The 16,297-nt window shown below is 33.5% G+C and overlaps 2 protein-coding genes across 3 annotated transcripts; one reads left to right on the top strand and one right to left on the bottom strand.

Annotated features, from left to right (window-relative positions):
- Positions 1 to 2,814: 2,814 nt before the first annotated feature.
- Positions 2,815 to 6,116, top strand: LOC123656740 (AP-2 complex subunit alpha). Its single transcript, XM_045592401.1, has one exon. It carries the CDS (start codon positions 3,077 to 3,079, stop codon positions 5,861 to 5,863), a length of 2,787 nt encoding a protein of 928 aa, XP_045448357.1. The 5' UTR covers positions 2,815 to 3,076; the 3' UTR covers positions 5,864 to 6,116.
- A 3,393-nt stretch (positions 6,117 to 9,509) lies between these two features.
- LOC123656741 (INO80 complex subunit E) lies at positions 9,510 to 15,945 on the bottom strand. Of its 2 annotated transcripts, none has more exons than XM_045592402.1 (6): positions 15,762 to 15,945; positions 15,476 to 15,685; positions 15,072 to 15,253; positions 10,974 to 11,103; positions 10,496 to 10,692; positions 9,510 to 10,255 (listed from the first exon to the last, which is right to left on the bottom strand). In XM_045592402.1, the coding sequence occupies exons 2-6, from the start codon at positions 15,680 to 15,682 to the stop codon at positions 10,201 to 10,203; spliced, it is 771 nt and encodes a 256-aa protein (XP_045448358.1). In that variant the 5' UTR covers positions 15,683 to 15,685; positions 15,762 to 15,945; the 3' UTR covers positions 9,510 to 10,200. The 2 variants fall into 2 exon arrangements, with proteins under 2 accessions (XP_045448358.1, XP_045448359.1); XM_045592403.1 differs by having other exon boundaries at positions 15,865 to 15,889.
- Between the last annotated feature and the right edge of the window lie 352 nt (positions 15,946 to 16,297).

Below are 16,297 nucleotides of genomic sequence, written 5' to 3'. Positions count from 1 at the left end.
TTGTGGAGGCCTATGTCCAGCAGTGGACTGTATAGGCTGTAATGATTGTCCGTGAATGGTGTGAGCAGTATCCTTATACGAGCATTGTAATCGCTTTATAGGGATCTTATTGCTTGTATAAGAATGAACGGGGCATACACTGAATGGTTTAATATCGAAAAAAGGTATTAGACAGGGATGTGTAGCGTCACCGTGGCTGTTTAATCTGTTCATGGACAATTGTTTGACAGATTTAAAAGAGAATAAAAGTGGGTTGAGAATGAATAAGTTACTCGTCAAATGTCTTCTCTATGCTGATGACCAAGTATTACTTGCGTCTGCGGGCGAGGAGTTGCAGGAGATGGTAACTACTATGAGTGGAGCTTTTGTAAGAAAGGAAATGAAGATTAATGTAAAGAAGACGAAAGTGATGGTGTTTGAAAGAGATGAGGCAGTGACAGACTGTAATATCGTGATTGGAGATGAACAAATTGAACAGGTGAATGAGTTTGTGTATCTGGGTTCAAAGTTTACAAGAGATGAAAAATGTGCAAGTGATATTGAAAGAAGAGTGAATGAGGGAAACAGGGTGAATGGTGCTTTGCACTCCTTTATGAGCAGTCGGAAGGTGTCTAACAAGGCTTGTTTGGCTGTGCATGAGGGGGTGTTGGTTCCGACACTCATGTACGGAAGTGAAAGTTGGGTATGGCAGAAGAAACATGAAAGCAGAATAAATGCAGTTGAGATGAGAGCGTTAAGAAGTATGATAGGAGTTAAACTGAGTGACAGGATAAGAAATAGTGAGATAAGGAAACGTTGTGGTCTGAAAGAAGATGTAGTGACAAAAATTGAGAAAGATATGCTCAGCTGGTTTGGTCATGTCGAGAGAATGAGTGAAGGACGATTGACGAAAAAGTGTATAAGGCGAGTGTGAATGGAAGGGTTGGAAGGGGTAGACCTAGGCCAACGTTCCGAGACCAAATAAGGGACGTCTTAAAAAAAGGCCAGGTCAAGAGTACCCTAAACCGAAGAGCATATATGAATATAATGAAAGTAGACGAAGCGAAAGAAGTATGTAAGGATCGTAGCAAGTGGAAAGAAGTGGTCTCTGCCAACCCCTACGGGAAAGAGGCGTGATTATATGTATGTATGTATTAAATCAATTTATAATACTGAACGTAGTAATATAATAAAATATTCATACATATAAACGGTATATACCTACATAAACATATACATACATAGGTAAATACATACAAAATATATTTATACAAACATACGAATAAAAACAATATACCAATAGAAACTATGTAAGAGTTAAGTAGTATTTGTGCAAACGATTCTTAAAAATATTTACAGACTTACTACAAAACTGTTTACACTAGGATTTACTGACCGGAGTTTGCTCTGAAACATTCCCACGACATAAATCGTTAGCCGGAGCTTGTTGCGAAACTTTCCCACCTGGACATTGCGCCGTATGAAAACGACTCAACACGAAGAATGCCACACAACCCGATGCTTCTTTAATTTTAAGTCACTCTTGTTTCTCACATGGAACAATTGTCACGTTTAATTAATTATAATCTTGTAATAATAAATTTAATTCTTAATTAAACTTTTCTTGCAACCTTCGGCTGTCGCTTTTATAATTGACTCTGCTTGACGGATGTTATTGGGCAGGGAATTCCAAAGTTTGGTTACTTTAGTAGTGAAGGAATTACCATACGCATTAGAGTGACAAAGAGGTACCACAAGCAATTTATTACTACGGGAACGCAAGTTACATTCAGCGTCATGTCTTAAAAAACTAAACCTTTCCTTAAGATAAGGGGGTGTGTGAGGGTGATAAAGGATATTGAACAATAGAGAAAGAGCATGCACATTTCGTCGCTGTCTAATTGGTAGCCAACCCAACTGTTGACGATATTGAGATAAATGGACTTACTTCAAATTTGACACGAATATTATTAAGAAGTCGGGTCAACATATAGGCCACTTAATATCATGCTATCAACTACCGGGAACGAGTCGTGAACCTTTATTTCCTCAACGCATTCTGTAACAACGTGTAATCTAACGACGCCAAAGAGCAACACTATGAACGACGCATATTTGAATATTGTTGTTATTATGTTAATAACCGTGCTATATAAGCTAGCTTCACACTATAAAAATCACACAATATAAGTACATAACTAAGCTGATAAACATAATTAAATGAATATAAGTAGACAAGACAATTTTAAAGCAGCGCCATCTATGAGATTTTTCTGTAGATATGAAATGTGAAGAAGAAACGGGTAAATGAATCTTATTTTAAAAGGTATAATCGTAGGTATTTTTGGTGCTGCATAGCGTTCACGCAGACGACGTCGCGGGCAGCAGCTAGTTAGAATATAAATAAGTAACTAAAATAATCAAAAACAATTGTTTAATAGAAAATGGAGCAATATAGTATTAATAGAAATCGAATGGGCTTTTTTTTTATAAATAAAACGTTTATATAGGTAATATTTGTTTCTAGCTGGTCTTGATTGTTTGAGAAGGCTTGAGTGCTTAATAGTCCTACACACATCAGCAATGAAAAAATGATGAAACACATGCGATGCGTTTGGTTACTGCAAAAATACAACTGGTAACAAATAAAATTAGCGCTAATTATTTTGGAGCAGATTGTTAAAAAACTATTAGATTATAAAATAAAAGTCATATAATATTATGAGTTTTTGGAGGTTTAAGGATAAAAGTTATTTTTATTCAAAATGTGAATACTTTTTCGAGTTTTATTTATTATTTGGATGAAAACATTATTTTATTTAACTAGTAACCTATTTATTGCGATATCGATCCATAAACAACCAATTTGTGTCTGACGTTTTAATTTCATAGATAATATGGGAAGGCGTTGTAGAAGAAAGATCAGTGGCCGAATCTGATATTTTATTTAATGACGGCACCTAAAGTGTTAAGCTGTAGTTGAAGCCGATATCTTAATATTTCTCTTATAGTATTGTCACAGTCTCGGTTCGTTAATATTGTTCCTGTAAGTTGAAAAAAAGGCATAAAACTGGTGTTCGATAAGTCTCTTGGCAATATGCCTGCCGTGAGGGGAGATGGTATGCGAGGGCTCGCAGTTTTTATATCTGATATAAGAAACTGTAAAAGCAAAGAAGCAGAAATTAAAAGAATTAATAAAGAACTGGCCAACATACGCAGTAAGTTCAAAGGCGACAAAACGCTCGATGGCTACCAGAAAAAGAAGTATGTCTGTAAACTTCTGTTTATTTTCTTGTTGGGTCATGATATTGATTTCGGTCATATGGAAGCAGTTAACTTACTTTCATCCAACAAGTATTCAGAAAAGCAAATAGGCTATTTATTCATATCAGTTCTGGTTAACACTAACAGTGATCTTATTAAACTTATTATTCAAAGTATTAAAAACGATTTGCAATCTCGAAACCCTATTCACGTAAACCTCGCTCTTCAGTGCATTGCAAACATTGGTAGTAAGGATATGGCTGAAGCTTTTGGAACTGAAATACCTAAATTGCTTGTTTCTGGAGATACGATGGACGTTGTGAAACAGTCTGCTGCACTTTGTTTGCTGAGGTTGTTCCGAAAATCTCCTGAAATCATTCCTGGAGGAGAATGGACTTCAAGAATCATACATTTATTGAATGACCCACATATGGGTGTTGTAACTGCAGCTACTTCACTTATTGATGCTCTTGTAAAGAAAAATCCAGATGAATATAAAGGTTGTGTTACTCTAGCAGTAGCCAGATTAAGCAGAATAGTTACTGCAAGCTATACAGACTTACAGGATTACACATATTATTTTGTTCCAGCTCCTTGGCTATCAGTCAAGCTTTTGCGTTTGTTACAAAATTATACACCACCATCTGAGGAACCAGGAGTACGAGGCCGCTTATCTGAATGTTTGGAAACAATTTTTAATAAAGCTCAAGAACCTCCAAAGTCTAAAAAAGTACAACATTCAAATGCTAAAAATGCTGTACTTTTTGAAGCAATAAGTCTTATTATTCATAATGATAGTGAACCTAATTTGCTTGTTCGAGCATGCAACCAACTGGGGCAATTTTTAAGTAATAGAGAAACTAATTTGAGATATTTGGCTCTTGAGTCTATGTGCCATCTTGCAACATCGGAGTTTTCCCATGAAGCTGTGAAAAAGCATCAAGAAGTTGTAATTCTTTCAATGAAAATGGAAAAAGATGTTTCTGTTCGTCAACAAGCTGTTGACTTACTCTATGCTATGTGTGATAAAACAAATGCTGAAGAAATTGTACAAGAAATGTTAGCTTACTTAGAAACAGCTGATTACTCTATCAGAGAAGAAATGGTCTTAAAGGTTGCTATATTAGCAGAAAAATATGCTACTGACTACACATGGTATGTAGATGTTATTTTAAATCTTATTAGAATTGCTGGAGATTATGTTTCAGAAGAAGTATGGTATAGAGTTATTCAGATTGTAATAAACAGAGAAGAAGTCCAAGGATATGCAGCTAAAACTGTCTTTGAAGCTTTACAAGCTCCAACTTGCCACGAAAATATGGTAAAAGTAGGAGGTTACATCCTTGGTGAATTTGGTAATTTAATTGCTGGTGATACTAGATCATCTCCTCAAGTGCAGTTTGAACTTCTTCATTCCAAGTATCATTTATGTTCAGCAGCAACAAGAGCTCTTCTTTTGTCTACATATATCAAACTTGTTAACTTGTTCCCGGAAATAAAAAACAGAGTACAAGAAGTATTCCGTGCAGATTCAAATTTGCGTTCTGCAGATGTTGAGCTACAACAGAGGGCTTCAGAATATTTGCAATTGAGTATTGTGGCCAGTTCAGATGTGTTAGCAACAGTGCTGGAAGAAATGCCAGCATTCCCAGAAAGGGAATCATCAATATTAGCAGTTCTGAAAAAGAAGAAACCTGGTCGCATACCTGATGATGTGCGAGAATCAAAGAGTCCACAACCTAATATAACTCCAGCCCCCGTGACTAATAACACGGTAAATATAAACAGTTCAAGTGCTGATTTACTAGGCTTATCAACACCACCTGGATCAAATACAACAACTGGAAATGGTTTGCTCGATGTCCTTGGTGACTTATATACTACACCTAAAATTAGCCCAACAACTGTGCAACAGAATAATATCAAAAAGTTTTTGTTTAAAAATAATGGAGTACTTTTTGAAAATGACCTTATTCAAATAGGAGTAAAAAGTGAATTCAGACAAAACTTGGGGAGAATTGGTCTATTTTATGGGAATAAAACACAGTCTCCAATTCAAAATGTCCGACCTGAGATGCACTGGAATGATCTACATAAGCTTAATGTGCAAATGAAACCTATGGAACCTATTTTGGAAGCTGGTGCTCAAATTCAACAAATGTTGACAGCAGAATGTATTGAAGACTTTGCTGACACTCCTAGTATGTCAGTTTCATTTATTTACAACAATGTCCCTCAAAAAATCTTTATGAAACTTCCACTCACACTGAATAAATTTTTTGAACCAACCGAAATGAATGGAGAATCTTTCTTTGCTAGATGGAAAAATTTGGGAGGCGAACAGCAAAGAGCTCAAAAAATATTTAAAGCACAGGGATCTATAGATTTAACAGCAACGCGTACAAAATTATCTGGTTTTGGAATGCAGCTGTTGGATGGCATAGATCCTAACCCTGATAATTTTGTTTGTGCAGGAATAGTACATACTAGAATGCAACAAGTAGGATGTCTCATGAGATTGGAACCAAACAAACAAGCTCAAATGTTTAGACTCACTGTAAGATCAAGCAAAGAAACAGTATCACAAGAAATTTGCAATCTCCTAGCAGACCAGTTCTAATTATCGTGTTTTGTTTGTTTGTGGTAGGTACTAAATAAGCTTCATAGTAACCACAGATTGCTCTGTGTTTATAAAATGATTTTTTCAACACTGACTGTTTAAGTGTGTATATTTTTTGTCCATAAACATTTTGTAAACTTTAAATTGCTTATAAAAGTTATATTTTAATGTTAATCATTTTATAAGGTTATTAAAAGACAACAGTAATATATTTTGTTAGGTTATTTCTATTGAAATATATTCCATAACTTTTTGTCATCAATTTTTATTTATTAACTTTTCAAATATAAAAACACACATGATAAGAAGTATTTCATGTAATTAAGGTAACAATTATAATTTTGCGATTTGTTTAAACCTTTCTGTTTAAATATTTAACTTACAACTGCGGTGCAAATTATAGTTATGTACAATATGGAACCAAACATGGTATAACTCTTTACCAAAAAAACTCATGTGAATATAAGTTGGAATAGTTCTTTACTCATTGTATATTTTACTATTTTATATTCTATTTATTATTTACTTGACAGGAAAAGCATGTATTGAGCATTTTTTATATGTAAAAAATTGTGAAAATCTTATTGAAATTAATATTTATTTGATATTTAAAAATCTAAATTAGTAAAGATTAGAAATTACATGACATGATTTGTGTCATTTAATTTTCACATTACCTAAGATGTTCCTTAAATTGGTATGAACTCAAAATAATGAGATAATATTTCAATTTCGTTCATAAAATACATCCTGCATGTACATTTATATAAAATTCAAAGTTTGTTGTAGTCTTGTAAACCTAGTTAGCTATCTTTGTCAAATGAACACAAAATTGTAAATAAGGTGGTCTAATTGTAATACTTTTTCTAGCATGCAGAGATCACTGAGCTTTCTAATAAAATAAATTTTTAAGATTGGTGATATCAAACGGAGACACTTATCATTTAGTTATAAAGGCATAAAATGCAACTTTGTGGTACTATGAATATAAGTTATAAAGTTTTTTTTATCACCACTCTGTTGCGTTAAATGTACCTATTAAATGTATCAGATGTAATATGACGCTCGAAATCTAAATACACATTAAATCACGCGTTATGAACGTGACGTCATTTGTAGTTATCCGAAAATGCCATGTACCTCCTCTAGCTCATGTATGTAGGATAGAGATATATTTAAAAAAAAAAAATATGTTAAAATGTACTCATGAGTTTATGTAGGAATCTCAGAAACTTAGAAATTTTATTTTTTTATTTTGGTACCATGAAGTTATTTAGCAATAGGTTAAGCAATGTAGTGTATAGTGGTACAGAATATTAAACGTTGTTATAATTAATATATTAACCTTTTGACCGCCGTAGTCACCTATACTTGACAAGGGCTCGCGAGTCCTGTGCGCCAGCGACGTCTATAGGTGACAAAAAACCCGGACCACAAAAATATTAAATAAAATTATTAAAAAAATATTTCTAGTATTTTAATTCAACATTTCTGAAAATAGAATATTCCTGCAACATTCGAGTATAAAAAACAAGTCTTTTAGAGCTACACGTACTGAGAAACATTGAAATAAAAACATGCATTCTTATTCCACGTAAATGCTATGTCCAGAACGCCGAAGTCGTCTATAGTTGACTGCTAGGGATGTGACGCAAGAGGTATAAATAAATAAGAAATAAATAAATATTTATAATATACACACACCGTCATCTGTTCCTAAAGTAAGCAACTTAATGCTTTTGTTATAGATAACAGCCGACTGGTATAGCTACATATTTTTTTTTATAAATATACATATAAATAATACATAATAATATATAAATAAATATATATTACACTCAGACTCGGGGTGGGAATCGAACCCGCAATACCCGGAGCAGCAGCAGGGTCACTACAAACTGCGCCAACGGGCTAGTCAAAATGGTATAAATGTTTTTTAAGCTATTCAAAATTGAACTCAAACGTGTTATATTTTCTATAAATAATTTGATATTTGAATAAAACAAAATGTAAAAAACATAAAACTATCAGCTAACACATAAATAGCAAATAAATAAAAAAATCAAATCAACTAAAATCAATCAAATCGTCATAATAAATTTGATATCTCAAATTGGGCGCATCCCTAGCGTTTAGTCATTAATCCGTTCTCTACACGCCGTTGTCAAGTATAGACGACACGCTGGTGACGTCATAAGCGAATAGAGAGAAAACTAGTGCAGTGCAACATGAGGGATACCTTAGAACATCGTCGCATTTTGGAAGGCGTCGAGGATTTTTTTTAATTTACAATTACAAATAAAATTGTTTTATTTTATTTTATTTTTCATTTTTTTATCTAAGGTTAAGAGCAAAATTACGATTTTTCTTTCTCATTCTCAAAATCATCTGGCAGCATCAATATCATCTTTAACCACCACTCTCATAAAAGCTTTTCTTCTGAGACCCATAGCTTTGGTGTCGTGAAATCAAATGGCAGGCGTATTACTCAGTACTGTTTTAGTACTATTTGTTACATAAGCGAAAAAAAAAAATTAACGTAAATATTTCTTTTAACTAAGGCTGGCACAGACCGCACCGATTATATTAATTTCCTTTTAGTGGTGTGCAGGTAGATTTTTTTTAAATATTAAACTTTTATTACTCCCTTTTTAGTTATTAATTATCTAATAAGATAATAATTGTGTTTGCAGGTAAACGAAAAAGACCAACTTCAATTATAATGAGAAGTAATACAACGTAGGTAGACGAAAAAATAGTCAACTAAATACGCATTATCAAAGATTACTCACAAAGTTGTAATCAGATCTCGATGAAATTTAAATGTGACTACATGATAAACATCGGCTTTTGATTGAATTAAAAATCATCAAACCCAGTGCACCCAATAAAAAGTTATGCGGATTTTCGAGTTTCCCTCGATTTCTCTGGGATCCCATCATCAGATCATGGTTTCTTTATCATGGTACTACACCTTTCCAACAAAAAATAATTATCAAAATTGGTTCATAAACGACGAAGTTATCGCCGAACATACATAAAAAAAATATAATATATATACGGTCGAATTGAGTAACCTCCTCCTTTTTTGAACTCGGTTAAAAATTACAAATTTGAATTTGATTAATTTTTTGAAAATTACTTTTTATGTATATATCGATTCGGTTCGAAATCGATATAAAGCGTGCGGCTTCCTTGCGTGCGACACAGCACATCTCTTAGAGAGGTTTAAAACCGTAGGTCAACTGCGCCGTAGTCGTCCAGTCGTGACAATGACGTCATGGCGATAGAAAAGAGTGTTGTGCTTTACTACGATTATTTTTGTAATGTTTGTTTTTTATTTATGTTATTGTAAGTATATATAACGAGTGCAAGATAACACAATAAAAATATCGAAAAATAAACCTTCCTAGATTATATAAGTAGTCATTTATTGCATAAAAACCAACAAAAACAAGCCACTGTGTGGTACTCGATAACGACTCTTGGCAGCACTATTTTTTTCGTAGGTATTTTAGTTTATTTTATGCCTTGGCGTACAGGGCACGGGAATGGATTTGAGGTGTGGCGGTCAAAAGGTTAATTAATAGCATGCTGAAGCTTTGTTTGCATGGTAGATACGTTTGAAGTATAGTAATAAAATAAGTATGTTTAAAAAGTTATGTATTTACAATATTTAATAAAATATTACATATTGTATGTATATTGTGAATTAAAATAAGAGTATAAATGCTTATCGGATACATCGTATATAACATGAAATGTGTGATTATTACACTTGTGTATAATATTATGGCATGAAAATTTTGAAAGTGATTGTTCAAAAATATTGTTTGATCTTGCGCTTTGAAATCATATTGTATCTTATTAATAATTGTCTGAAATAAATATTTAACCAGTACATATTTCATACGCTCTTTTTTTCGTCCTTTCTATTACGAAATTCACAGCTTGACATAAAGGTAATTAATTATATTTGCTATTTTTTGTACCCACTGACACTACACTACAATGACAATATAAATGGGTTTATTGTACAATAATTTATAATAATTTAACTGCTATATTTTACAACATTAAATTTTTTGTCAAACAATCAATTATTTCTACAACCTACATAGGTACTATAAGTACACTCCTTTTGCAAAGTTCTTAAAAAATATTAATTTTTGAAGAATATGTTTAGAAAAATTGTATAAAAGGTCACTTACACTTTTAAGTTTTTTTATTAAAGGAAATATTCGTCTACAACTAAGTCTAAAGACAAAAGTCTGTCTTACAACTACACAATATGAATTACTTTGGGGTATCTTCACCGAAGTGGTGTACATACACTGTTAATCAAACCATTCTTCAACATTGGGAGAATTTTCCAAGACATCATTAGATTCACTGAAATAAAAAAAAGTTTTACCTGTATTTATCTGTAATAACCTCAAACCACTTAGAATCGAAACGAAATTACCTTGATATTACTTAATTACGCATTTCAAGTCATCTCTGCCTCCTAATATGGAAATAAAAATGGGTACCCTTTCTCCACTCTTATTAAAAGTTTAAAACGAAAACTGTTGAAATAAAACCTTAAAGAATAGTTTTAATGTAAAATTCCTATATACCAATAATGTCTACCTGTCTAGTGAAGGGTCATTGCTAAACATCTCTGTAGGTACAGTGGGCGGCGCACGCTCAGGCAAAAGTTCGAGGTACGATTGTCGTGATTGGAGATGACGTTCTACCTCCTCGGGAGTCATGTGGCCGTCGCTGGCCGATAAGCTGAATCCTAGCGCTGGCGAAGCTTTCGCCATCATTGCAGCACTAGCTTGATGCTGTCAACAAAAACAATTCGAACAAAATCTTAGACATTTCAAAATTCGCATTAAAGAGGATGAATGTCCCCATTTAAATTACCACAGAGATATTTAACACCAATCACAGATTGGTTCAGGTGGTGATTTTTAACAATACATACAGACATACTCACTATGGCTATTCAATTTAAATCAAAAGAATTTTAAACAAAATATTTTTTAAATTTTAATAGATTGTAAATATTTTAACAAAAAATGTCGTTAGTTTTATGTATGATATGCATCATGTTTTGTCTTACAGGATTATTAGGATTTGGTGTTTTTTTAGGGACAACAGCTCTTTTCCTTTTCATAGTATTATTGAGACCTTTATTGAGCGATGACGGTGTGGACAGGGCTTGTTGACCTGCACCAGTATCCATCTTTTTCCTGCAACAAATGTAAAAAATATCAACCTATTTTTTATTTTCAATGCCTACTTATATAGTTAGAACGCGTTGTGTCACCTAACACCAGGGAACAGAAACAATTTTATTATACTCAATTAATACCAAGGTCTAAAACAGAGGTAGGTACACAAAGAAAAAAGCTGAAAACATGCAGCTTAAAATTAAAACATTTATGTATTGATTATAGTTTTATTTTCTTGCTAAGGGGCCATCCATGTAATACATTACGCAAAATTTTACCATTTTGAACTATAAAATATGTAGCTATATACCAGTCCGCTGTTACCTATAACACAAGCATTAAGTTGCTTACTTTAGGAACAGACGACAGATGTGTGTATTGTGTAGATATTTATTTATTTTATTTATTTATTTGAACTCCTGCCTTTGTCATACTATGATTATTAAGCCACTTTCCGTGACCTCCATGGCTTCATATTGTCATGAAAAAAATTTAAAGAAAGAACATACATTCTTTTAAGTTATGAAATTAAATGAATTCATTCAAGTGAAAAAATTTAATGTAATATTAAAAATTACTTATAAACGTTTTCGAAATTTTTGTACTAATATTATAAATAGGCTAAAGAGGCAATATCACAGTGAACTCATTAACAAATCTGTCAATAACCCAAGAAAATTCTGGACCACGGTAAACGATATTGTTCAATATAAACCTCCTAAGACGAATAACGTGGCTCTTCTAAATTCTAAACCGCAACAAATAGCTTCTGTTAACTTTGTAAATAATTATTTTGTGTCTGTTGGAGCAAATCTGGCTGACATTATTATCAAACAGGCTGGATTATATGGTCATGGCTCTGTTACTCCCTCTTTTTACCATACTCTTCCATCATCTTTCGTATTGCTGGACACTGATGTTGAGGAAGTGCATAGTGTCTTAATGAGTCTTGACTCGGGAAGTGCACCGGGTTGGGATGGGATTGGTACTGCCTTTTTAAAACATGCTAAAGACTTTGTTGTTCCCTGCATATGTCATCTTGCAAACCTTTGTTTTAAAACTGGTGTCTTCCCCAGCGCTCTTAAGAGATCTATTGTTACCCCTGTATACAAGAGTGGAGACCAAACAGATGTGAGCAATTATCGGCCAATTTCCGTCCTTACTTCAATCTCTAAAATCATTGAAAAGTTGCTTAATAACAGATTGGTTAGTTACTTAAATAGATTTGAAATATTATCTAAATCACAATATGGTTTTAGGAAGGGTCTGTCGACCCAAGATGCTATTCTGAAACTGACTTCTATCATAGTGAAGGAGGTTGACTGTGGTAATAAATGCTTGACTGTTTTTCTAGACCTGAGGAAGGCTTTTGACACCGTCTCTTTCCCTATTCTCCTGCAAAGACTGCAGGGTATCGGTGTTAGAGATATTGCGCTTTCCCTTTTTGAAAGTTACCTTCAAGACAGAACCCAGGAGGTGAAAATTGATATTTATCACAGTGATAAAGCCAGAGTCAGCTTCGGCGTCCCCCAGGGAAGTGTCCTCGGTCCAACTCTCTTTTTAATATACATTAACGAATTATGCAATCTTCGAGATGTCGGGGGTACGATAATCTCCTACGCAGATGACACCGCTATTGTCTTCACGGGTAAAACTTGGGATATAGTACATGCTCAGGCTGAGCGAGGCTTAACTAAAATATCTAATTGGCTTAGGGATAACCTACTAACGCTTAATATTCAGAAAACACATTATATCTGTTTCACTCCTTATTCTTCGTCGCAGCCAGACTGCAAATATAAAATCAAAATACACTGCTGCCCAGTACCTGGTGCTTCGATTTGTAACTGTCCACCCATTGAAAAAGTTAAGGAAATGAAATACCTAGGTATCATACTAGACCAACGGCTTAGCTGGTACTCCCACTTGAATCTGCTAATTAATCGAACCAGGAAACTCACGTGGGTTTTCAAGTCCTTGCAACAGGTTATGTCCAATAAACTTAAGAATAAAATTTACTTAGCTCTGGCACAATCAATTTTCACCTACTGCATCTCGATTTGGGGAGGTGCAAACAAAACTTATTTTCTTGATCTGGAGAGAGCGCAGAGATCTCTTATTAAAGTCATGTACTCTAAGCCTTTAAGATTTCCAACTGAATCTCTTTATAGAATTAGTGGTCTTCTATCGGTGAGGAAACTCTATATTCTAAATCTCGTTTTACAGTGCCACAAATCTCTAACTTATGTCAAACCAACCAGTCGAAGAAGAAGGGATATTGTAGTTCCCTCATGCAAAATTCGTACAGCCTTTGCCAGAAGACAATATATTGCCCAGTCCGCCTACGTGTATAACAGAGTCAACAAAATACTTAATATATACCCTATGCAAAGTTATATATGCAAAGGAAGATTAACTAGATGGTTGCAATCTCTCACTTTTGTGGAGGTTGAAAACCTTATTGCCAAAATCAGTTTATAATATATTTTTTCACTACCGCTGCTATTGGTCACAAGTCATACGACGTACAATGATCCTCTACTTAGCTTTACTTAAAAATCATAGATAAGACTGTGTATTCACACACACACACACACACACACATATACAGTCACACATACACACACACACACACTCACACAGAACACTTACACTTAGTTTAGTTTTAAAGTTTAAAATGTTAAAATGCTAAGTGTACTATAGTCTTAGTCGTCCGTAAGGGAGGTAGCGAGTCATTCCCAATACAAGTGTCTCTGACTACTTACTGGGAAGACTCGGTGATGATTTGTACTTAAGATTATAGAAATAAATGATTTTTATTTATTTATTTATTAATGAAGTGCGAAAATCACATTACTTCAGACCCCCACTCACCCGTGTCATATCTTGTAACACTAACAAAGGCCCCTTATTTGCGAACGCATTGTATGGACAATCCCTAAGGTTATCTTGGTATTCTTAGGTCTATGGTATCTTGACAGGTTGTCTTTTATAGAAACTTTTCCTTCTAAAGGCACTCAATGCCATACAATCAAATGTTTTGACATACAATTTTGTATCATTGGCTAACCGTAATTTATATTTTGTAACTGCTATAAGTACATAATCAGTTCTGGAACAGATCCCATGTAAAGATTGATTACTAACTTACAAGTATTAACTATATTAGAATTTATAAGCAGATATATATTTATATATATTGATCAGATCCAGAAATTATCTCAATTCCTTAAGTAGCAATTAAGAATTAATATCACTTATTGACCTCATTCAAATCTATGGCATTTATGGCCATTTGTATTGTTCGTGTATAAAGCCTATCCTGCAAATAACAAACAGACTTTGTTTCTCCTCAACTAATAAAGTACAACTTTTAGATTCACATTTGCATATTCACATTATTTTTATGAAATACTGGCTGTACCCTGCGCGTGGTGATACACTTTTTCTTTTTGGTCGTACCAACTCAGAAACTTGATGGGCGTGCACAACACTTTGCTGAAGATCATGACATGATCAAGTGCATAGTTTACGATTCTATAAAGACATACAGACAAACATTCATTTTTAAATATATAGATTTGTATTGAAATATAATAGAATTTGTTGGTAAAAAAAGAATAATATATCAAAAACTTTTATCAGTTGGATAACGTCATCCAAAAAGTAATGGACGAAACATGTCTCTAGGATAGTTTAATTTTTTTAGTAATTTTGTTGGGCAGATTTTAAGATTTCAAAAAAAGAGAGGGTACCAAATGGCGGACTGTGGTCTGGATCTAGACCACCAAACTATTTTGTGTGGACCTTATGTTAACAATCAACAGCCACGGTCATGTTACTTTAATAGAAGGACCTTTACCTTAGGGTATTAAATACCGGTTATAGCTTTCAGTGATAGTAAAAATCTTAATGTGTTTAATACAAGTATAAACATGTAATCCAGCATAATCTAATTGTAAGTCGAGTTGAAAATTGTTTCCTACCTTTTCAAAGCCTCTGCATGATAAGTAGCATCATCTGAGGACTCTGTGTCTTCACTGTCCGAAGTTGAACTGTCATGCTTCTCATACTGTAAAAGTCTATCTAAAAGAAAGCTTCGATCACGAGAAATTTTTAATAGTCGTTTCTGACTGCATCTTAATGCATCCTGGAAACACTCGTTTTCCTGTAAGAGCATCCAATAAACTATTAGGTATTAGGCAAAAGCTAAATTTTAGACACATATTTAAACCTTTTCGGTTCAAATCGCACTTTAATGAAGAGATATAAAGAATACATGATTTTGATGATCACACTGTTTACTTATTTTCAGAGCACTGCACGCAATAAGCTATTAGTATTAATTAATATTTGTCTTTATTATTATTATTATTATTTATTTACATACATAAATAAGATACTTCAGTTTTTTCTTGAGTGTTAAATATTGTGCTTTATAATTAGGTTCTAGTTCAGGATCACTGCTGCTGTCACTAGAATAGTCTTTCCGTGAGTCGCGGCTAAGTGAAGGATCAGCACTAACACTATTGCTAGCACTGGCCGCTTCGTTAGCCTGCATATTTGCTATAGAGCGACAGTACCACCCATCGAGCATTTTCTGAAATTTAGTATTAATAATTTTAATAGTTAATAATGTAAATCATATATAAATATCAAGAATACGGTTTAATAACCTTAGGGTAATTTTCGGAAGCCAGTGTAACTATTTTAAGTAACTAATAAAATAATAAAACAAATCTTGTTTAAAATTTAGTAATGTAAATTAAATTCTTTTACGAAGTGTTTGTTTTTTAAGAAAAGACCAAAGAGTATAAAAAGGTAGAAAAGACACAACATGACAACAATGCTATTGACAACCGATATGACATTTTAATATTTATTCTACTCTATGGGTATGACCAATGACCTTTGGGTCAAAGAGCAACACGGAGGGGAGAAGCCATGTACAGGCGTTCCCCTCTGTCAAGGTATAAGGCCAAATGGCCATATGCAAACAATAAAACTAGTTGCCGCCGCACTGATCACTAGACTAAATCTAGTTGCGCGATTGAATCAACGTCCTTCAAAACATGCCAAATTGTTCTGTTTTTTACTGCAAAAAAAGATCTGCCACGTCAAATTTACTAAAACATGGCGTTACCTTTCATACGTAAGTATTTTTTAATCACATTATTACTTGTATACTTCTTTTAAACCTTTTTTAAACTTA

The sequence above is a fragment of the Melitaea cinxia genome, chromosome 9 (assembly GCF_905220565.1).
Source record: "Melitaea cinxia chromosome 9, ilMelCinx1.1, whole genome shotgun sequence".
NCBI lineage: Eukaryota > Metazoa > Arthropoda > Insecta > Lepidoptera > Nymphalidae > Melitaea > Melitaea cinxia.
The sequence above is the reverse complement of the archived record's forward strand: the minus strand, read 5'-3'. Positions and strand labels throughout refer to the sequence as shown.

Excerpts from the sequence above, each read along its gene's own strand:
- LOC123656740 (XM_045592401.1), top strand. The coding sequence starts at position 3,077 with ATGCCTGCCGTGAGGGGAGATGGTATGCGAGGGCTCGCAGTTTTTATA.
- LOC123656741 (XM_045592402.1), bottom strand. The coding sequence starts at position 15,682 with ATGCTCGATGGGTGGTACTGTCGCTCTATAGCAAATATGCAGGCTAAC. Across the intron at positions 10,693-10,973 it reads CACCAAATCCTAATAATCCT|CATCAAGCTAGTGCTGCAAT; the intron begins GTAAGACAAAAC and ends TTTTGTTGACAG. Across the intron at positions 10,256-10,495 it reads AATGACCCTTCACTAGACAG|TGAATCTAATGATGTCTTGG; the intron begins GTAGACATTATT and ends TTTTTATTTCAG.